This window comes from Chenopodium album, chromosome 16 (genome assembly GCF_948465745.1).
Source record: "Chenopodium album chromosome 16, dcCheAlbu1.1, whole genome shotgun sequence".
NCBI classification, from domain to species: Eukaryota; Viridiplantae; Streptophyta; class Magnoliopsida; order Caryophyllales; family Amaranthaceae; genus Chenopodium; species Chenopodium album.
Window position 1 is genome coordinate 37,183,968 of NC_137849.1, and position 23,158 is coordinate 37,207,125.

A 23,158-nucleotide genomic window follows, 5' to 3' on the forward strand; every position below is an offset into this window, starting at 1 on the left:
TGGAAGGAACTGCATCAACTTGAGCCAAACCTCTAGTTCAAGTCAATCTTCATCAGCTTTGCTGCACAATTTGAGGGTCTTATTTAAGGTTGCAGAGGCTTAGTTGGTGTTGATGGTTGCCATTTGAAAGGCAACTGTGGAGGAATACTCTTGTCAGCTGTGGCATTAGATGAGAATAATGAAATATTCTCTGTTGCTGTAGCTGTTGTGGATTCAGAGAACAAGTCAAGCTGGTCTTGGTTCTTCCACCACCTCAAGAACATTCTGACTAGAACAGGAAGAGTTGATTGGACAATAATGTCAGATCAGCAGAAGGTATGCAATTCTCTTGCACTCTTAAATTGCATGATGTATATTTTAATTGCCCAAACTTCATGATAACATAATGTGTTACTTTTTTTAGGGAATTAACCCCTCTTTGGATCAAGTGTGGCCAACAGTTCCAAGAAGATATTGTGCAAGAAATTTATGCAAGAATTTCAAGTCTAAGTATCCAGGTATACTCATGCACAAACTGTTTTGGGCAGTGACTAATGCTTATTTAGCATTCAGCTTCAAGAAAAAGAACTTCAAAAAATTGCTTCTACTGCTGGACTTGAAGCTGTTAAGTGGTTCAAAGATATTGGTCCCCTTGACAGATGGACAAGGTGGAAATTTGACTGCCAACTGTCTTGTGATGAGAATACAAATAACTTTGTAGAAAGTTTTAACAACACAATTGGTGTTGATAGAAGTTGTCCCTACTCACATTACTTGAAGGTAATGCATTTTCTTAGTTACAACAGTTTTATTCACATCAAGCATTGCTAACTTTTCCTCATTTTATAATCAGAGGAGTTAGAAGAATTGCTATGGTTAGGCATGCTACAAGGCAACAACTTGCTGACCAGTAGGTGGAGGAAGGTATATGCCCTAACATTAGGGAGAGGGTTAGGGTGCTCACAAAAGAGTCTAGAAAATGCCATGCATATCCTTCTAGTAGGGGTGAGTATGAGGTATCTGAGGGAAGGAGTATGCTCCCTGTGTCACTGAATAGCTGGTCATGTGTGTGTGGTACGTGGCAAGTAAATGGTATTCCATGTAGGCATGGAATAAGGGCTATCATTGATGCTGGGAAGGATCCAACTGATTTTGTCAGGGAGTGGTACTCCGTGTCCAGGTACAAGTTAGCTTACAATGGCAACATATTGCCTATTCCTGATCCTGGTCAGTGGCCTGAGATGGATGTTCCTAAGCTACTCCCTCCTACAATGAAAAGAAGCGTTGGAAGACCTTCTAGAAATAGGAGAAGAGAAGAAGGGGAAAAGAGAAAAGGGAAGAGGTATGCTACTGTGTAATGCTCAAACTGCAAACAATTTGGGCATAATTTAACTACTTGCAAAGGTGGTCCAACTAAGAAGGAAGTGCTACGGCAGCAAGGGAAGACATCCACCACTTCTAACACTACCAGAAAGGCTAAGAGAAATACAAGGCCAGAAGCAAGTTAGACTGACACTGCAGTAAACTTGATTGATCAGATGATTGGGATGAACTCAACTGATACAGGTGCAGAGTGCTCAAGCCAACCAGTCTTAAGAAAAAGAAACAAGCAACCAGCTGCAGAAGGCCCTTCTTCTCAACCTGCCCCAACAACAATAACTTCTATGAATGAAAGCATCAGTCCAAAGAGGCAAAAGATCATGAAAGGCTTGCCATGTTATGAGTCCCCTTGATCTTTAGAAGTTTGCAGCATACATTTTGAGCATCACAATGCCTTTTTTTGGATGTCAATTGAAACTTTGTTGATTTGGTGTTGATATTTTTGCATCTACAAACTTTTAGTAGTACTAGTTATATACATATCTGCTGCACTTATGTAAATCTGCCCCACTTAATTCTGATGGGGATTGTGTTTTTTTTTTTTTTGTCGAACTTATGGGTGAGATAATCTCTGTGAATGGGTGGATTACTTTTTTGCTGCCAAAAACTTATCTTTCTACAAGTTTTAATATAATGCATATAACTTTCTTATCATTTCTTGCTTTATTATCACTTATCCATTGTTTTCAATTCAAGATATTATCAAACAAAATTGAAACAAACAGAAATTTCAATCAAACAAACAGAAATTGAAACATTAAAAAGAGGGTATTTCAACCCAATTCATTAACACATACAACTAACTGAATTCTTGCTATTACAATCACTTCTTTTTTTTTTGAGAGAAATTACTACAATCACTTGATTCCACACTTTTTAACATCACTATTATCACTAAAACCACATACATATATAAGCACACCCATTTTAACTACTTCCCTAGTGTAGCCACAGAGCTCTGTTAGTTTCTCTTTCACAACTGCAATTTCATTTTCATCTGTCCTTAATACTTCTAGACCCTGCAAATCACCTTCATCCAGCCACTTGAAGAAACCGCAATCATTGCACTTGAAGAACGCTTTCCTAGAGTTGCGATTTGTTCTTGAAATCTTCAACTTTGCCAGTTTCGGAGGGTTGCAAAAGCAACGTGGGCAAAAAAATTGTAATGCACAGGAAGAAATCGAGGATAATGAGCAGCGAGAATTAGACATGGCCTCTTGCTTTATCTGAAACTTACAAAAATTGATCCTTTAAAGAATTGTAATAAAATTTAGGGGTTTTAAAGGAAGAAGGAGGGAGGGAGGGAAATTGGTCTTTTTAGAGGGAAAAATTCCTCCCAAAAGTTATAACATATCACCTACACGCACTCTAACGGAACGCAATAACGGCAGCTTAACGATGAGGTTACCGTACAATTACTAATTGTACCTTCGAGTTACACTGTAGAAAGTCATATAAGCAAGGGCACAACATAGAAAAGTGATTCTTAACTGTATAGAAAAACCCAAAAAAAAAAAATTCCAAAAAAAAAAAAAAAAAAAAAAGGTTAAAGAGATTGCGGTACGTCGTACGTGTGCCCAGAATCCAAACACGTCGTATACAGTATACACAGTGAATTCTCAACGTTCACAAATTACTTACTCAAAAACCCAGAACTTCAACTTCCAATCCTAACAATCACGATGAAAGCTCGATTAACCTCTTCATCATCATCTTCATTCTCACTAACTCCATTATCACCATTACTACTCAATTCAACCTCTGATTTCGATTTCAATTTCAACACCTCTTTCTCTCTCCTAAATGCCGTCCTCATTTCCCCCAAAACCCGAAAATCCGCCATTAACAGCAATGTCTGTCTCCCCCAATTCCTCTCAACCTCCATTTCTATGGAACTCAAGCTCCAAAACCCATCACCTAATTCTGAAATTCCGCAAAAACCCACCTCAAATTCTGCCTTAAAAGACCTTTCTATCTTCGAACGCGCGTCTATCGGAGCGGGTGCCGGAGGATCTGCCGGAGCTTTTACGTATGTTTGCCTTTACCCGCTTGAAACTGTGAAGACGAAGCTTCAGACAAAAGGGGCTAGTCAAATTTACGCAAATACCCTCGACGCCATTGTTAAGACCTTCCAATCGAAAGGTATTCTAGGGTTTTATAGTGGGGTTTCAGCTGCATTTGTTGGTTCTACTTTTTCTTCTGCTGTTTATTTTGCTACTTGTGAATTTGGGAAGTCGTTTTTGTCTAAATTTGATAGTTTTCCTCCTGTGTTGATTCCTCCTACTGCTGGTTTAATGGGGAATGTTGTGTCTTCTGCTATAATGGTGCCTAAGGAATTGATTACGCAACGAATGCAGGCGGGTGCGAAGGGCCGGTCTTGGGAGGTTGTTGTTAGAATTTTGGAGAAGGATGGGATTTTGGGGTTGTATGCTGGTTATTCAGCTACATTGCTGAGGAATTTGCCTTCTGGGGTTTTGAGTTATGCCTCGTTCGAGTGGCTTAAAGCCGCGGTTTTGAGGAAGACGGAGAAGGGGAAGATGACACCATTGGAGAGTGTTTGTTGTGGGGCATTGGCCGGGGTGATTTCGGCCTCTTTGACCACTCCATTGGATGTTGTTAAGACTAGGTTGATGACTCAAGTTCATGGGGAGGCTGTGACTAAGGTTGCTGCTGCTACACTTGGTGGGGTTAGTGCCACTGTTAAGCAGATTATGATGGATGAAGGTTGGGTTGGTTTTACTAGGGGTATGGGACCTAGAGTTGTTCATAGTGCTTGTTTTTCTGCAATTGGCTATTTTGCATTTGAGACTGCAAGGCTTGCGATTATGGAACAGTATCTTAAGCATAAAGATCAGCAGGCTAAGGAGATGTTGGCTGCAGCTTCTTCATAACACGGAGGGTTCTGGATTAAGATGACTGTTTGGTGATTATGGTGAATGGTGATTCTCTTCCTGCCATTTTTGTATGTAGGAGAATTTAAAATTGAGTTTGTTTTTGTTTGAGTTGAAATCTTTTCGCAATTTTGTTACTTAGATTAGCTGCTCTCTGTAGTTTAATACAGTTGTAAGCAAACAACATTAAAGGAGAATAAATAATAATAAGTTAAGGTGAAATTATTTGGTCAAGGATGAAGTGATGAATGTAATTGTAATTTCATGCTGGTTTGCATATTGATATATATTACAAAGAAGTTTGTTATGGATTACATATTCTTGTTATTTACAAAGGCACCACACTGGCGCTGAAGTACTATTGGCTCAATTCATAAATTGACAATCCCCTGCCTCCCCAAAGTAATATAAAAGAACAGAAAATTGAATTAACCTAACAACTTAGCTTAGCAATATTGACATCAAGTTTTGATGATCAGGGATAGCCTTTCCTGTATGAGTTTACAGCAGCATATGGAGAAGCACTCCTTGCATAATTTGCATGACATGGCATAAGTCTTTTATACCTTTCACACACCAGGTAATATGCGCCAGAGCAGCTAACACGAGCATGCTGTGCTTAGCTTTCAGCAAATTTCCTTGCTTCTTGTTAGCACAAAATCATTGCATTGCATTTGTTAAATAATTTCCTGCATTTGCAATATACAAGCAATCATGTGTCTGAAGTGCTAACTGCAAAGAGTTGTGAATGTAACGGAAACTTTAACATCCCATATTCCCATTATAGTTATAGACATGTCATTCCCGATTTCCCTCCCCAGACCCTTGTTTGCAGACTGATGCTGAATATTTGAATGAAGTTCAGTTGGTATTTTTTAGTTTATGATTTCTTCTTCAGAGTAAAAGTAAAACAATGCTTGATACAGGTTTTTGTTTGGGTGGATGTGACATAGTTGTGGTATAACCTATGGGCTATGGGCCTATGGCTGTTCTACTGACTGATTTTTCAAATTTCTCCAGTCTTAAGCATGCAGATACTCTTCTGTTGAGATTTAAACAGAAGAAATAGTGAGGTATTAAGTGCAGAATGGGAGAATGGATTACTGAGGTCTATACTGTAGCTCCTATTTCCCGTGAAAAAACTTGTACAATGATTCAACAAGGAAAGAAAAGATGTATTTTACAATCGTTCTTTACTTAGCTTGCCTCCAACATCTTTATGTTCGAAAGAGTAAAAAGTAAAGTAGTTTAGTTAGTGGTCAAGTATGGGTGCATGAAATTACTTACCAGTCCTTTGTGAATTGTCTCAGAATAGCCAAGTTCTCTGTGTCAGACTCAGTTACCACCTTTTTCAGTTGACAATTTTGAAGGAGCCGTATGGTTGATGCTACTATGTATGCTGGATGAAGAATCATCATGTTGGTGTTAAGGTAAGGTTTTCTTCTTTCTTCTAAACATACCCCATAGATAATATTTCCGTTTGAATCCTGCATATGAGCATTACATTTGTTCCCCATCTATCATTAGATATATTCCTTTTAAATATATAACTTGAAACAGGTTAAGTAGTAAGTACTGATAGACTAATAGAGTAAGATTATATTTGCAAAAGTTTCAAATGATTTGGGCTTACTCCAATAATTTGGTGGCAGCTCACAAGATGAAAAGATCAGGAGCTCAACATTATTGATCCTTGATATCATGGCTAATTCACGGTCAACTATGTCATCCACTAGGCAGTCGTACATTCTTTCAGTGCTGTAAGATGTGCAATTGCTTTATCAAATCAGAAAATTTGGATAAATTAGTTTGACATACATATTTTAGTTGAAGATTACCAGTGATCAGGAAAAAAGTACACTGCAATATTATAAGCTGTTGGCAGTGTTTCCTTGAACTTCACAGGCCAAATGCTGAATTTAGAAACCATCTCTAAGCGTAGGAGCACAGGCAAAGAACTTGTCACCTCTGATGCTTCTTTGCATGCTTCGTTGGATAAGTGTGCCATCATTTCATGGACAGTACTAGATTTTTCTCCATATATCTTAAAACTTCCCCTGCAAAATAATAACCATATGCATATTAGAACTCCTTATTAAAACAGTTGTTTCAAAACTATTTCCTGCCTTCCTGTTTTAGGGCGAATCTTGATGTTTTTGTCCTTGTATCCTCTTTTGCGGGGGATTAAACTAATATCATGTACATTAAATTAGTTGTTCCAGGACACAAGAGAAGGGGAGCATTACTTCCAAAAAGGATCTGGTAGTGGCTCTATATTGCTACAGAAGTCATCTTCAAGGATACAGGATGTTTCTTGAGAGCCAGACTTAGCCGCCCTAGCACTTGTTGCTTCAAAGTCTTCATCTGGAAAATGCAGGTCTCCAACAACATATTTGTGTGTTTGCCTTTTTGGATCATGACTCTTTTCCAAATCTCTGCAGAAAAACTGTATCTCATTGGTTGATGGACCAGCCTCGGCATTTCTCACACTCTGAGCTTCCTCAATTAATGATGTATGAAGTGGCTCCTTTGCATCATCTTTTAGTTCACCACTTTCTGTGTCTGAAACACTGTTTGTTGAATCAGACAGTTCAACGACCCTTGGCTCACAAAATTCACAAGTCCATTCGACTTCATCATCATCTGTCTCTGCCAACTTATTACGGCAGTAACTGAAATGCAGGAAATTATTTGGACAAGGTAAGTTCACACTACCTATATACATATCTTTCTTAGATACAAAAACTTTCTCTAAGCATATGCTATGGATATACATTGCCATAGATAAGAGAAGATCTAGTCCCAAAGATATTATTTTGTTAATTCCCACATAATCCCTTTAAATGATTCTTTTTTCTTCTAGTTACATACGTGATGTTCAAGTACTCAACTTGTAACTGAAGTACTCAACTTGTAACTGAAGCTAAAGTCAACTAATTAACAATACATGGGAGCTACCGTTACCTTAAAAGAAATAGGAGCTCAACACTTTCTTAGAGCTTAGGGTCAAAACTAGCAGAAATACTTATCATATGAAAATAATTCAGAAGCCACAATTTCCTAACAGAAAACCCTGTAACCCTGTTCCTGAAGCTTCTTTCACTGATACCTAAAAAAGTGCAGGAACTAAATCTGAATTTATATCCCAAGATTGACTAGTGTTTCCAAGGGGAATTAAATTGTAATTCTACCTTTTCGGCCCCTAGTAGCAACAAATGTGTGTAATTATCGTGAATGGTGGTTCAATATGTAGTCCTGGTGGTCCAATATAGTCTTCAATGAGACAGATTGGAATAGATGCATATGCTTAGATATACTATATTTTCATGGACTTTTTATAGTGCAATTAGACCCTTAAATATATACTCCGTAGTATACAAGAGAATTTAATTTAAAATTACAATAATATTCCCAATGAGGTAAATTGTTTTCCTTAAGGTTGTGTTTGGTTATCTTTATTTCATTTCTATTTCTAAATTTCAATTCTTGAATTCCAAATTCTGAAATTAAAATTCTATTTTATGTGTTTGGGAAACTCTAGAAATTGGAGTTCTGGAATTTTACGTAAGATGTTGACTTTATAATTTATAAAAATTATGGAAAAGAAATTGAAAAAATGCATTTAAATGAAGCTCTGTTACTAACAGAGGAGAGAGAAAGCAACTAAAAAAGAGAAGATTGCAAAAATGGAGACAAGCAAATTGCATAAATGTTGACCACTTGTTCATTTTGGAAAAGATGAGGATACATGCCCATCGATATTCGTCAATCTAAGGAAGTGAATTGTAAATGACAGGGTTTCACTAAGCATTTGAAATTCTATCAAATTGAGCCATGTTTAATGGTCCTGGAATTGAAGCAAATACAAATCCAAATTCTTGCAGTTTACCAAACAACAACATTGACTCAAATCCAGAATTTGAAATGAAATCAATATATCCAAACATACCATAAAAGAATTCAAATCATCACTGCTCTTTTCCCTTCTCTCACCTTTCCGTTTCTGCTCTCTTCCTTCCTTACTCTTATGATCTTTTCTAATATTCGTGTACGGAACCAATCACAGGAAAAGGTTTGAAAACAGATTAGTTTCATTTAAAAAAAAAAAAAAAAACAGTTTTTTACTTCTAAAAAATAATAATAATGTAAATTATTGTAATCATTTACAAATGATTCCTGAACTTTCATAACATCTCTAAGCTCGTCGATCAAATACCTCAGATTTTGAACTTTATAAAATGAGGCAAAATAAATAATTATACCAAAGTCTTGTGAAAGATGGAAGCCTAATACTTTTTTTATAAAAATTTTTGAAAAAAAAAAAAAAAATTATTTACCACCAATGCAAAAAGTAGAAAATAAATAAATAAAGTTCAAGAGTGATTTTATTTTTGTCCCTCAAAAATTCCCTTTTGGCATTACAAAAAAGATAGACCATAAATATATTCATGAAAAAGGCAGCACTTTCAATAAGACAAGAAGATAGATATAAACAACCAATGCAGCCACATATTTACATATACCCACTCTATCCTCAAAATCCCCACTAAACACCACAAAATGATTTTATCAGGCTGTATTTCCATAACCAAACCTGTTATCACTCTTGCTTCTCTCTCTCAGAATTCTTCTAAGCACACAGCACCCCGGAACCCTTCAAAGATTACTCCTCCAAAACCAAGCCACAATCCGCAAATTCAGCCCTCTATTGCGGAGATAGAACGAGCCATTGGTGCTGGCAAATACCGCGACCATGATCCTGCTAGTATAAGGCAAGCACCTCACACCTTACTTATCTCTTTCAGACTCTATTTTAATATGTTAGAGAAGTAGAACGAAGTATACGCTATCCCAGATAATTAAAACTTGGGATTATTGTTGGTGCATAGTACAAACTTCAGATAATTTTAAACCATTTTTTGTATTATTAGTCTGTTATCACTCATCTTTTTTTGTTGCTTTATACTTTGTATATGTAATGCAGTGATCCTGCAGAGAAGAATAGTGTGTTCGATGCAGTATTATCGAATTCAGTAGGAAAGACAGAGGGCAAAACTGAACGAGCACTACGCGAAACTGGAGAGTGGATGAATGAACAAACTGAGAGAGCTGCTCGGTCATCTGGAAAGAAAATTTTAGAGGTTATGTTTTTTTGGATTGCACCTGCTTGGTTCCTCTTGTTCTTTATTGCTACTGGTGCTGTTAAGTTACCTTTTACCTCTCCTGTTCTTGATGACTTACTCATGTAAATATGAATTACACATTTTCTTTAATACTATATCATACCATCATATAAAGAGATTGCAAATTGTGACAGAACTCGACAATACGATCTGAACTCTATCAGTATTTACTGAGAGACACAAAGCCAGCATGATGCATATACAAATGAACTCTAATTTGACTTGATTTTTGTGCTTATCTTACTTATTGTTCTTTCATGGAATTTAAACTACGAAAGCTTAGAAACTTACACGTGTTCGGAGGCAATTTGGCACTTGCTACATACAACTAATAGTTCAGGGATGCCTCTCATTCCGCATGTCTGGCACACACTCATTCTTTCTGCAACCAACACTATGATTTAAGGCATCAGCAAAGAGTTCTCTAAAACGTGAAGTATAGTAGAAATTTCTACCACTTTTGTTTGGTAGACAAAAATATTATGAAGGAAGTTGCATTGAAACTCAGAGTTTCCTATATTAGTATGACTCTTATGTATTCCACTTGTATTGTATGATCGGAGTACACAACTGTCAACTGGGCTGAGCCAATTCATGGATGGTCCAGTTCGGATGCTCTTAGTTCATGTCAAAATTAGCCGGGCTAACGAGCTGGGCGATCGATAAACAGCCTTGCTCTATGTGGACTGGTCCAAGTAGGCCGTGACCGGTAGCTAGGCTGGGTGTGCTCACTTTTCCATTCTAGGAAGCTAGCAACTTAACATCTCTCCCTATATTATGAGAAATTCCTAAAATTATGCAAGCTAGCAACTTCATTTAATTCATTATAATGTAGTTCACTTCCAAGATACAGGCCGTACCAGTTTACATTTATTACCAATTTAATGAGAATATCATCTTCTTGTACTTGAAATAAAGAACATGTACATTGTACAAGCAAGTAATCCATGTTTTGTTTTGTGAAAAAAAACATTGTACAAATAGGGTGAGCTTTAACAGCCACATTTTCAATTCATGGGTTGTTCTTTCTTGCTTGAATATGGATTTAAACTTTTAAGTATAATATATTCGGGTTGTAATGATCAGCCCAAGTAATTATATAATCTATTACGAAGATCTTAGAAATTGAACTAAATCCATAATTTCCTATGTTTTAAGTATTCAATTTCTAGATTAAATACAAGAGAAATGTAATTTTACACCCTCTTACATTCTTCTTATCATCACACTTTTTTCACATGTGCTTCTAGTATGTTAAAGTGAAAGAACATAAAATGACATTCGAGTGTATGATGGACCTACCTAATATTTTTCACACCTCTTGCATTTTCTTTGATCAAACATGCCATAAAAAAATTTACACAAATTATATTCTTCAAACTTAAACATTTCATGATGTTTGCTTTAAAACAGCTACCCAACTCTTGTAGGTGGGTAATCCCATTACCTCTTTTATAGCAGTTTTAAAAAAATCAAAATGTTCCTAAAAAAAATTGCAAAATTAGAAAACAAAGTAAAATTATAGGAGATTATGAAGAAGAAACTGACCTTAATAAAGAAGAAACTGACCTTAATAAAGAAGAATTGAGCTAGTCTTTCTCTTGGGAACTTTATTCTTATGTTTTGTTGCAGCTTAATAGGAATTGAAAGAAACATGAAAAGCAGTTGGAAATGGCTTTAAAGCTTTCAACTAACCTTACTTTACAGTATTATTTTTGTATATTTTCATGAAAAAAGAACAAAAAGCAAATTTGTGAGGGACTTACCTATTATATAGTGAGTTAAAAAACTGAAAATAGTATGTCTTGCTACATGAACCACTCGTTTTCCATAAATACTTAATTTTTATACAGCTTATGGTAGTAAAAGGCTAAAAGCTGTGGAAGAACAGAATATTGTACTTGTATGGTTTTTGCCTTTTGTGTGTTTTATTTTTTTTTTTTTAATTTTTTTTTTATCTTTTATTATTATTTTTTTTAATTCGGTATACATGGTGCTGTAAAGAGAGTTGTGATGTAAACGAAATGTTATCTCTAATTGTTTGGTTAACCAATAATGCGGGGAAGTTAAAATTCATAGGAAATGAAATTTTGAGTGGTTGTTTGGTTAGTATTGAAAGGGAATAGAAATTTCTATGAATTTTGATTTTCTACCAAACATGGTAATTTATTTACCTACTATCTCCTTGGTCAATAGAAATTCATGGAAATTGAGATTTCCTTTATTGTCAACCAAACAAATTATGGCCGTTTCCTAGGAAATAAATAAGGTAATTACTTCTCATGGGTATATAACTCCCTTGTGAACCAAACAAGCACTTAATTCCCTTCTCATGGGTATTTTCACAACTTCTCAAATTCTACTATGGAGTACCTTTACGGATCACTAGACTTAAACCAATTAAATTAATTAGTTTCACAAATTGATTTGAAATCTCATCACTTGTCAAATAGATTATACAGTACAATTTTTTTTACTCATTAATTATTATATTTCCTAATCTCTATTTTACTTCCTGGATTTGACCTCTACTTGCCATTAAATAAAATGCCAATTCAGTTGTTAATCAAATCAAATTTAAATCAACTATATCTGTGTATCATATACAAAAATTCCTAATAATGTGGATTTCCTGTCAATATTAACTGGATGATCACTTGATCAGCTAATTTCTTGTAAATTTGCATGACTGCATCAACACAGATATCTCCCCTAAACAGAATTATGCAGTTAGTGGCTTAAATTGCATTTATCCTGCTCATTCACAGTAAGAATGATTGTAACCAATACTACTTGCTTCTGCATTTGAGGAAGTCTTAACAACATTGATCGTACAAGTTACATGCTAACAACACAAAACACATAAGGCTGCACGTCGAAGCAAAATCAACCTATGTAAAGAAGACTAAATCTTTGATTATTTGCTCTGCCACTTCTCCTGATCTGAAGACCTTTTACAGCAAAATGAGGTCCAGGAAATTACGTTAGTATATTACAAGGGAAGTAAAAGATACAATGATTCTCGAATATCCATTGAGGAATTATGAGATTAATTTAGGAAAATGTTATGCTAGGTAAAGCAAGGAGTATACTATCCACCAGTAGTGTAAATATGATGATAGCAAGCATTACCTTATTAAGACCTATCTATGCAAGACTACTTCTGCAAGTTCTTGTGTAATGTGTTGGGGGTTTCAGGTTCTGCTACAAATGATTTCAGGCCTCTGAATCAAACAAGCAGCATCGTGTCCCTAACTTGAAAATTTGAGAGCTTTTCTTATGGTACTTAAAATTTGTTTTACTGTTACTAACAAGTAACAACACGTTTCAGAAGTAAAAGTTTTTACTGAAACTAATAGGAAAACCAGTAGGCACTTCCCACAAACAATTTACAGGAGCATTTTTATTAAAAAAAGTTTGTTATTTCTTAGAATCAGCATTAGGGAATGAAGAGATTGCTCTTGAATAAAGCTCTAATCAGTAGTTTGTTGGCCAAATTCTTAAATATGACAAATTTCTCACACAAAGTGTACTTATACTTAGAAAATTCTTGCATCAGAAGTTTGAAACAAGTTACCACCATAGGTTGCCAAACTACATAGCAGGAATCATCATACATTACACTGCCAACATACAGAATAACAGAATTAACAAAACTATTTAATACAAGAATTCTAAGCAATCTGAGTAATTTTCAAAACTTAAATCAACCCTCACCAATGAGTTTTTAAGATATAACTTTTTTTTTTTTTTTTTGATATCCAAACATAAAGACTTGTCAATATGCTACTGCAGCTTTTAAGATATAACTTTAGCACCTAATGTTGTCTTTGCAGGAAAACAGAAGAATGCTACAAAGACAGGTACTTCAGGTTTCGCTTTAATAATATATATTGTCACATGACCTGCTCATGAAATCATGAAGCAAAGAGAAAGCATGATGGTACACTAGATGCAATCAAATAGAGGTTCTAGTAGAAATCGAGAAGATTCAGAGTTTTTTGTAAACGATTATCTTTTTTACAATGACTACATAGACTGAGGAACTGAGCAGCTTTTGAGCTGAATTATTGACACTATTGTTCTCAAACAAAAAAAAAAGGTTTTTATCCCCTAGACTAGAATTCATGTAGTAAAACTTGAGAATGAAATTAGTAAACTTGATTTTCTGCTATACAGTTATTTTTCTTACCAGCATGCTTACAAGTAAAAATCAAAATCTAAGACTACGATAAACTGACATCTGAATCCACAGCTCAAGAGCTAATCTCCTGTAGAAACCTGCACCTAATCATCAGTACTCACTGAAATGAGTTCTTGGAGTTGACCAAGGACACTCCTCAACATCATCACCTCCAACTTTCAGTATCTTTCTCGAAGCCCCATGATTGGCTGCTCGAAACTTCACATCAGGCCTCTTAGCTGGTAAATCAGGCACCTGCAGTTCCCCTTTTAACATCATATGTGCTTCCTTAATAGTAGGCCTTTTCTTGTTATCTAAGTGCACACAGCACAGACCAACCTTGAGCATCCTTTCCATGTCTTCCTTACTATACCGCCCCATCATCCTCCAATCAACGGCCTCAATCAGCTTACCCCTCTCCCACAGGTTCCATATCCAATCAATGAGATAACCTTGTTTGTTCTCGGTTGGCCTTCTTCCAGTCACCACCTCCAAAACCACCACTCCGAAACTGTAAACATCAGACTTAATAGTAGGAACACCCAAGTGAAGATACTCCGGGGCTATGTACCCTATTGTCCCAGCTGGAATAGTAGGTTTCCTCAATCTAGAATCTCGGTCATACACCTCAACCAACCCAAAATCACCAAGTTTAGGGTTAAAATCCGAATCAAGCATCACATTACTAGTCTTAACATCCCTATGAATGATCTGCCTGTTGCATTCTTCATGCAAGTATGTGAGACCAGAAGCTATACCAAGCACAATGTTCAGCCTTTGTTCACAAGTTAGAACACGAAAAGCATCCGAATCTGTATGCAGATTCTGATCAAGGTTACCATTAGGCAGAAACTCATACACCAAGATAAGTTCATTTTTTTCACAGCACCATCCCAACAATTGAACAAGGTTTTTGTGCTTCAATTTTCGAGTCATAGAAGAACATTCATTGGTAAAGGTTCTAATGAGATTACCATCACTAGCATCATTGAATCTTTTAACAGCAACTACTTGTTCATGGAAAAGAATTCCCTTATAAACTGTTGCTGATGTTCCTTGGCCTATGATCCTACTCCTGCTGAAACCATCAGTAGCCGTTTCGATCTCCGACAGATGCAACTTCATAGGCCCTTTCTTCAACTCATTCCTCCTGTTTTTCTCCCTATCTGAGATCACACTTTTCCTTGACAACCAGACAAAATAAATCACAACAACAACTGCCAAAAAACTCAATGCAGAAATAATTCCAGTCAATGCAATCTCATCTTTCTTGTTATCATCATCAGAATCTTCACCCGGAGTACAATTCACACAATCACCTCCCTCCTCATCTCTATCAACAGTCGAAAAATCGAACTCGAAAGTCTTGAACTCCCATCCATTGATAACATGTAATGCAGACCCATCTCTATTAGAAGCAGAGAATCCCACATACATTGACTCCTTCAAATGCTTAGAAAGATCAATTTTAGCAGAAAGAACAGGATTCAAGGGTTTAATTGGGAGGTAACTAACCCAAATTCTGATAGTTTTTACTGAATTTCTGTACTCAATCCAAGCATTAATCTTCTTTCCACTACTTAAATCAACTCCACCCAAAAACCCATCAACAGAAACCAAAGAAATGTCAGAATTCACATCAATACCCACATGATTATCATTAACATCGCCAACTAATGCATCAAATTTCGTATCGAATTCGACTGCGAAAAACGATTCTTGAGAGTTCAAGCTGAATTCAGGCAAACCCAAATGCCCAAATTTAGAACTAAACAACCCCAAATCAGAGGTGATCAAGAAAGCGATTCCATCACCAGGGTTTGAGGGAGAAGAAGGCGTAATAATGAAGGAGAACCGAGAAAAGAAAGAAACAGAGGAATTAGTTGAATGATCAAGAAATTGAAGTGGGTAAAAGTAGAATGCTCTGCCTGAAGAAGAAGGGTTTTGTTGGGTTAAACTAATGGAAGAAAGGTTTGTTGCAGAATCGATGATTAAGTTCGCATCGCCGAAGAAGGTGATGTTGTTTGCAGGGATGAAGGAGATGGAGGATGAACAGGGGATGTTGAATGTGAAGATTATAGTGAAGATTATGATGAATTTTTGAAACATGGTTGAATTTGGAAGTTTGAATCTTGGAATTTGAGAATTTTGAGGTTTTGGGTGGATTTAATCTTGGTTTTCTCTGTAAATTTTGAAGTTTTAGTGAAGTACTAGTAGTAGCTTCTGGTTTGAGAAGAGGATAGAGTAGAAAGAAGGGAGGAAGACGTTGGGAGGAAGGGAGGGAAAACAGAGCACCATTTCTTTTTTCTGATTTTTTAATTTTAATTTCATTTTATAATAAATTATCTTTTTCTTTTTTTTTTTTTTTTTTTTTTTTATAATTCTTGATTTGGTTAACTTAATAATTTAGTGGAAATGGATTTTTACAAGAAAATTTGGGTTTTTTTTTTTTTTTTTTTTTTTTTTTTTTTTTTTTTTTTTTTTTATAATTCTTGATTTGGTTAACTTAATAATTTAGTGGAAATGGATTTTTACAAGAAAATTTGGGTTTTTTTTTTTTTTTTTTTTTTTTTTTTTTTACAAAGATAGAAAATACAAAGGTTATCTTGATAACAGTTCATATCTATGTAAAGGTATTTATGTAATGAGTAATGATTTCTTCAAAAAAAAAAAAAAAAATGTAATAGATAATGATATATGTAGCCCTAAGGTTATATATATTAACATTAAATATTCTATTAGAAATTGTATAAATTAGAAATTCATGACAATAACACGCGTAAATCAGTGTTTATATTTTTATGATTTTTTTAACTTTTTACGATTTTTAAGTGTAATTTAATACTACATCCGGTCCAAATTATTCGCAACTTTGGGGTATTATTTGTGAGATTTAAGATATTCCAAAGTTGCGATTTCGACTAGAGGTAGTACTTATATGTAAGGTAAAGTTTTGGGCGGGACGGACTCACTGTGAGTCCGCCGCCAACACTCACGAGTCACAACACCATTCATTCACCAACTCTCGCTAAAATCCAAATCCAACCATCACCACCTCGTTACCCACTTCCACCTTCACCTTCTTCCTCCACCACCGCTGCTTTCCCCCACAACTAGAAACTGCCGGCAATGATCTGGTAATGAGATTCTCTCTTCTCCGCCATAACCATCACCTTGTTCAACTTCCAAAGCTCTCATTCATGGCTTCTCTAACCACACGCTACATCCATAGAGGGCTTGGGCCCATTGGAAGAAGTTGGGTCGACCTAAATTGATAGTTGCTCCCATAGTTGATTGCTCTGAGCTTCCGTTTAGGGTGCTTTGCCGCAAGTATGGAGCTCAGGCTGCTTATACTCCAATGTTGCATTCTAGAATCTTCTCGTTACCCACTTCCAATTTGATGTAATGTGGGAAATCCCAATTTGGAGGGGTTTCCATTGATGTAATGAGGAGAGAAAATATTGTAGCCGTGGAAGAAGAGGGCCAGTGGTGAAGGAGAAAATAATGTCAGGTATTAGATGTTTATTATTTGGTATTAAATGTTTATTGTCAGGTATTAGAGTAGTATTGTCAAGTATTAGATTAGTATTGTCCCCGTTAAAAAAAAAAAAAAAAAAAAAAAAGTATTAGATTAGTATTGTCAGTATTAGATTAATATTAATATTGTTTATATTTGTCAGGAATTAGAAAATTTTAGTCAAGAATAAGATTATTTTAGTCCGTAATAAGATAATTTTAGTAAGGAATAAGATAATTATTATCAGGAATAATAAGACCATTTTAGTGAGGAATAAGACAATATTATCGATTTGTAAAATGTTGGTGCGGGGCTTTGATCGAGTTTCCCAGTCTCACGTGAGTCCGTTCTACGCAAAACCTTTTATGTAAGTAGCCTTAAAGGATGTGTATAACATTTTCCTTATGTACGGAGTAATTAACAACTAACAGGTGTTAATTATCATTAGTTGCTTTCCCCCTCTCCCCTCATTTTCTCTTTCCTCCTTCAACCATCAATTTTAGTGATTGTAAATGTTCATTTTAACAAAACATTGAGGTAGACGAAATCTGACCTTTAGAGTTATTCGTACCCTTTATTTCTCCCTTTGATATTCTAGATTTCACTGCAAAAAATGATAGTGCTAAGCCGAAATCAGTGGAGGAATGAAAACTCACATATCTTTAAGGCATTTAAAAATTGACGAAGTCCATTCTTGGTAATTTCAGAATTTAACTTACATACTTTATAGTTTTACATATAATTCCTCCATTTTCACCAGCTACGAAGCACAAGTTGTAAGTTGAAGGTGAAGAATAGGGCTTAGGCTGTGCCAACTACAGTACAATAACAAAGTTAAGGGAGACTTAGTAACAAAGAAAATTGAAACTTTCTCCATTTTACAAAAAATCTTGCTAACAAACGCCCCCGCGGCGTTGGATAAGCATTTTTAAATCAGTAGTATTACTTTGGAAAAGCATGACAAAATCACGCGTCGATCGGTGTAATTAATGTTAGTTTTAATTTAATATTTCTACTTTTAACTAGCTTATCCAACGTCATCGGGGCGTTCATTAGCATTTTCCTTACAAAAATTGCAATATTAGGCGTGACACATAGTTGTAGAAAAATTATAAGGTGAGGTCAAAAGATGAATTTAATACAAAGTTAAATAATGTATAGTTGGTAGGGGTATATTTAATTGTTACTAGGAGAGTGAAATAATAATAAAGTAATGTCAATAAGGTTGATAGAAGAGAACACCATCCCTATTTGATAGTTACTCTTGGGCAATTTTCAAGGGAATTAATAAACATAAATAACAAGTAGGAAAAGTATATTAAAAAAATAAATCTATATTGGATATGCAAAAAAATAGATAGAGAAAGTAATTAAAATACATGGTAAAGCAAAATTTACATGCGAAAGTTAAATTTGCACAAGTATTTTTGCAAATTGGAGAGAATTTTGGTAAAAAAAAATTAATATTAATGGTACTTGAAAAAAAAAGCAAATATAACTAACATTTTAAGGCAACAAAAATGGAATAATTGACTATCAAATAGGGACAAAGGAAGTAATTGGGTTTATACCAAACTAGGTTAGATCCCGTGCCATGCACGATAATTTCAATATTTATCATTAGTTTAATACAATTATTTTACTGTAAAACATAATATTAAATTACAAAATAGGATGAAAGTTCTGTAATCACAGTTTTTTTAAAATCATTAAAGAAAACAGAGGAAGAAATGTATGCACGACTAATGAAAATAACTATGGATTACATTACAAATTTATAGATAAGATTACATTATATGACTTTGTTCCCGTCATAAAATAAACAAATTAATCTTTGTTTAATGTGTAAAAATGAATATACTTGTCAAATAGAAAAGAAATATTATTGTAAAGTAAGTATTAAATTAAATACTTCTTTAAGAAGCTTTGGGAAAAAAATAAATAAAAAAAAATAAATAAAAAATAAACAAAAAAAAAACACCTTTTGGAGGGAAATTTTTTAACCAGGTTATGACAAGTGTCATTTCTGGTTTCGCCTTTAGTATAGGTATATTGATGATAATGAAATAAACTAATAAAGATGTGTAGCAATTACTACAAAATGGAGGAAGTACCAAACAACTCACGTCCCTTATTGATAGTCCATTTTGACTAAATTTTAGTCTTAAAACTAGGTTAAATCCCGTGCCATGCACGGTCATAATTAAATTTTACAACAAAATTTATAAAGAATGGTGTTAATTCAACAAATTTATCCAAAAAAAAAATATTTGTAACAAAATAATAGTCTCTAATTAAAGATATGATGGTCAAAGTTGTGTCTCAACAAATGTGCAAATTCAACCATAACTTATAAAAAAAACGGAGGAGCATAATATAATAAAATGATTTTGTTCAGTTGTTCTTATAAACGTTATGTATATTTGTAAGATTTATACAAAGTATCCTACCAAAATTATTATTCCTATTTTTAATTAAAATAAATTTTAAGTCGGAGGAAAAAAAATTATAATAATATTATGATAATCTTGGATGATGATATATGTCAATACCTTAATTTTAAACTATGTTAGTATATTTGTAACTAAAAGATTTATAGTATATAAAATATATGTTGAAAAATAATTAAAAAAATTTAAATTGAGTATGATTGGATTAAATGTGTTGTCAAAATGGAAATAAGTATTATAGTAGGTTATAAAATGGAAGTCATTAAAATTTGGCAAAAAAAAAAAAAAAGAAGGAAAGATGAAAAGGCGGGAAAATTTTTTATAACATCGTGACAAGTGTCACTTTAGGTTCGCTTTTAGTATAGGTTAATTGATTGATTGATTGATTGATTGATTGATTATTTTTGTTTTTCCATGTACTTTTATTACTTTCTCTTCCTCCTTTTTTGCATACCCAATGTAAATTTATCTTTCCAATGTACTTTTCCTACTTCTATTTATGTTTATTAATTCTCGTGAAAATTGTCTATAAGAGACTATCAATAAGGAAATGAGGGAGTAAAAAAGATGTGTAGCAATTACTACTAAGGAGTATTAATTTATCATAAAACACCAAGTATATGTAAGAAAAAATAAATAAAAAATGTTGTGATTATTATGAAACAGATGGAGTACCAAACAATATGAAAATCGAGTACTCCCTTTATGTTTAATAAGTGATACAGTTTGATCGATCACGCATGTCGAGATTTAACTTTGACCATTAATTTATCTAATTATATGTTAGTAAAATTATAAGAAAATTGATATTATGAAAGTATATATTATAACAAATCTAACAATGAATTATACAACAACATTTGTTTTTAATGTATATAATACTCCCTCCGTCCCCTTTTGATAGTTCCTTATGTGCAAATTTTTGTCCCAAAATGTTCACCCAATTTGCCTTTTCCAACAACCATCAATATAAAATTTTTATCAAAATTTCTTCCAATTTGCAATAATATTTGTGCAAATTTAAATTTCCCATGTAAATTTTGTTTTCCCATGTACTTTTATTATTTCTGTCTCTACTTTTTTGCATACCCAATATCAATTTACCTTTTCAATGTACTTTAACTATTATTATTGTGTTTATTATTTCCCGTGAAAAATGCTTATAAGGGACTATCAAAAGGGGACGGAGGGAGTATTAATCAAGTCAAAATCAAATAGTAAAAAAAGTTAAACTGCAACACTTATTAAAACACGGAGGGGAGTAACGAAGGTAGACATTGCCAATTTGCCATTCAAAGCACTTATCTCACAAAATTACACTATTATCCCCAACTAATTAATGAAAGAGACGAGCTTGCCCCTAGATAATAGATATAGTGAACTGCTATTTGACGCCCGCAAATTACTCAAAACGCCCGCAAAATTACAACGAAATTACCACTCTACCCTTGAACCACTCTACCCTAAACCATTCTCTTCAACTCCCTTCAAACCAAAAAAACAAAAAACCACCACCACTTTCACCAACACCCAACCCCCTTACCACCACCACCACAAGCACCCAAAAACACCACCGGAGAACCGCCAAGATGCCGAGGACGAAGAACGTCGGACGGTCGAGGGAGGAAGACGGCGTGCCGGAGGAGCAGGTTCGGTTTTTTTTTTTAACGCTTGACCGAATCGCCCAAAATAGGCGGTTTATCCATGGTCAAATCGCTCAAAATATCCGGTTTGACCATGGTCAAACCGCCCAGTGAAAACGGTTGACCGTGGCCAAACCGGATTCCCTGGGCGGTTTGACCGTGGTCGAAACGGATTTCATGGGCGTTTTAACCATGGTCAAACCGCCCAGGAAATCCGGTTTGGCCACGGTCAACCGTTTTCACTGGGCGGTTTGACCATGGTCAAACCGGATATCTTGAGCGGTTGAGCACTGGAATTTAAATTATTATTTTTTTTTAATTTAAATTTATACTAATAATATATTTGTTTATTAATTGTTTAGATTAATTTTAATATTTGTTTAGTAAAAAAAAAATATTTATTTGAAGTTCACGTTTTATGTATAATTTAAAAAAATATTAATTATATATATTTGTTTAATTTAAGTTCACGTTTTATGTATAAGAAATTAAATAATATGTTCGTATATGTTTAGCTTTATTAATTATATGTTTAGGAAAAAAATGATATTGTATATGTTTGTTTTTTTATATGTGTAGCTTTATTAAATTTATGTTTAGAAATAAAATAATGTATTTGTGTATTTGAATTTTAAAATAATTAGGTGTATGTTTAGATAATCAACTAATATAGTTTTATATTTTACGTTGAGTTTAATTAATATATTTGGTAAATTTTAGTTTATATATTAATAGCATTATATTTAGGAAATTAGATAAAAAAAAGTAATTGCATTTATATTTCTATATATATTAAATTTATTGAATCGTATACCAATTACATTTATTAATTAAATAACAGCCACGAAACATGAGGAGGTTAAACATCGAGTTCACACATGTGGAAGGATCAGGTCCTCGACATACACGATCTCGAGGTGTTGATGCTTCTGTTAGGAGGGAGAGGGCAGCTTCTCGAGTGGCGGATGATGACATGTACGATTATGATCCTGATCATGACTAAATGGAGGATGCCTCGACTTCCGCAGGAGGCGAGCACGAGGAGGCGCCATCAGGGGTTTTCGTCATGCAAGGTAGAGGAGGGAGGTTTGTGGCTTCTAGTAGTGCGAGTACGAGCACTGGCCGTACTCGTAGGTCTCGTGCTGCTCGAGACGCGGATACGACTTGGCTTGTTCAGGAGGCGATGCCGGGGGGTCCAGTTGATGGGAGTCTTATTCCCAGCTACGCGGCTCATATTGCGTCACGTATTTGGGTCGGACAGGATCGTGAGCCGTTGAGGTGCCACAATAGGATTCAGTGGTGCAAGTCGCTGCAGGAGTGGGAGACAGAGTTGAGTGCTGATTTACGTGAGCGCGTTAGTGTCACTGGACTACGACACTTGCCGTCTATCATGCATTCCCACATTGATTGGCCTCTGATCTCTGCGTTCGTTGAACGGTGGCAGCCGGATACGAACACTTTTCACCTCCCTTTTGGTGAGATGACCATCATGCTACACGACGTCGCTTACATTCTTGGGATCCCCGTTGACGGGGACTTGGTGGACATGGTCAGCGACAGTGCGTCTCTCCAGGCTGATTTTCAGGAGTTGCTGGGGTTGAGTAGGGATGAGCTGTTGGTGAAACCAAGAGCAGTTTGGGAAAACGGTGCTGTTGCGGTGACTACCATTTATGAGCGGTGCAAGTTGTTGGATCGGGTTCCCGACGTTCAGTTCATGGCTTTCTTTGTTACACTCTTCGGTAGCACCTTATTCGTTGACAAGAGTGGTAACCGCCTTCTTCCCTCCTGCATTTTGGAGTTGAAGAAGTCTACTGACGATCTTGACCGTTACTCTTGGGGGTCAGCTGCACTTGCTTTCCTTTATCGTCAGTTGGGTATCGCCTCCCGTGTTGAGTGTAAGGCCATTGGTGGTTGTCTCACGCTTCTCCAGGC

The 23,158-nt window shown here is 35.1% G+C and overlaps 3 protein-coding genes and 1 pseudogene across 3 annotated transcripts; 2 read left to right on the forward strand and 2 right to left on the reverse strand.

The window, feature by feature from the left end:
- The first annotated feature begins 3,016 nt into the window (after positions 1-3,016).
- On the forward strand, positions 3,017-4,529 carry LOC145586435 (protein MITOFERRINLIKE 1, chloroplastic pseudogene; annotated as a pseudogene).
- On the reverse strand, positions 4,493-7,032 carry LOC145584201 (PHD finger-containing protein 1-like). Its single transcript, XM_081641100.1, has 5 exons — positions 6,497-7,032; positions 6,089-6,307; positions 5,884-6,008; positions 5,538-5,737; positions 4,493-4,939 (listed from the first exon to the last, which is right to left on the reverse strand). The coding sequence occupies exons 1-4, from the start codon at positions 7,030-7,032 to the stop codon at positions 5,676-5,678; spliced, it is 942 nt and encodes a 313-aa protein (XP_081497226.1). The 3' UTR covers positions 4,493-4,939; positions 5,538-5,675.
- A 1,735-nt stretch (positions 7,033-8,767) lies between these two features.
- Positions 8,768-9,551, forward strand: LOC145586436 (putative NAD(P)H dehydrogenase subunit CRR3, chloroplastic). The gene is made up of 2 exons (XM_081643276.1): positions 8,768-9,022; positions 9,235-9,551. Exons 1-2 carry the CDS (start codon positions 8,811-8,813, stop codon positions 9,497-9,499), a joined length of 477 nt encoding a protein of 158 aa, XP_081499402.1. The 5' UTR covers positions 8,768-8,810; the 3' UTR covers positions 9,500-9,551.
- Positions 9,552-13,727: 4,176 nt separating this feature from the next.
- LOC145584203 (L-type lectin-domain containing receptor kinase S.6-like) lies at positions 13,728-15,725 on the reverse strand. The gene has a single exon (XM_081641101.1). It carries the CDS (start codon positions 15,723-15,725, stop codon positions 13,728-13,730), a length of 1,998 nt encoding a protein of 665 aa, XP_081497227.1.
- Positions 15,726-23,158: the final 7,433 nt, after the last annotated feature.

Bases quoted from the DNA above. Each gene is read 5' to 3' on its own strand.
- LOC145584201 (XM_081641100.1), bottom strand. From the start codon at position 7,032: ATGGCAATGTATATCCATAGCATATGCTTAGAGAAAGTTTTTGTATCT. The intron at 6,308-6,496 runs GTAATGCTCCCC...ATTATTTTGCAG, and splicing joins CTACCAGATCCTTTTTGGAA to GGGAAGTTTTAAGATATATG. The intron at 6,009-6,088 runs GTAATCTTCAAC...CACATCTTACAG, and splicing joins TACTTTTTTCCTGATCACTG to CACTGAAAGAATGTACGACT.
- LOC145586436 (XM_081643276.1), top strand. From the start codon at position 8,811: ATGATTTTATCAGGCTGTATTTCCATAACCAAACCTGTTATCACTCTT. The intron at 9,023-9,234 runs GCAAGCACCTCA...TATGTAATGCAG, and splicing joins CATGATCCTGCTAGTATAAG to TGATCCTGCAGAGAAGAATA.
- LOC145584203 (XM_081641101.1), bottom strand. From the start codon at position 15,725: ATGTTTCAAAAATTCATCATAATCTTCACTATAATCTTCACATTCAAC.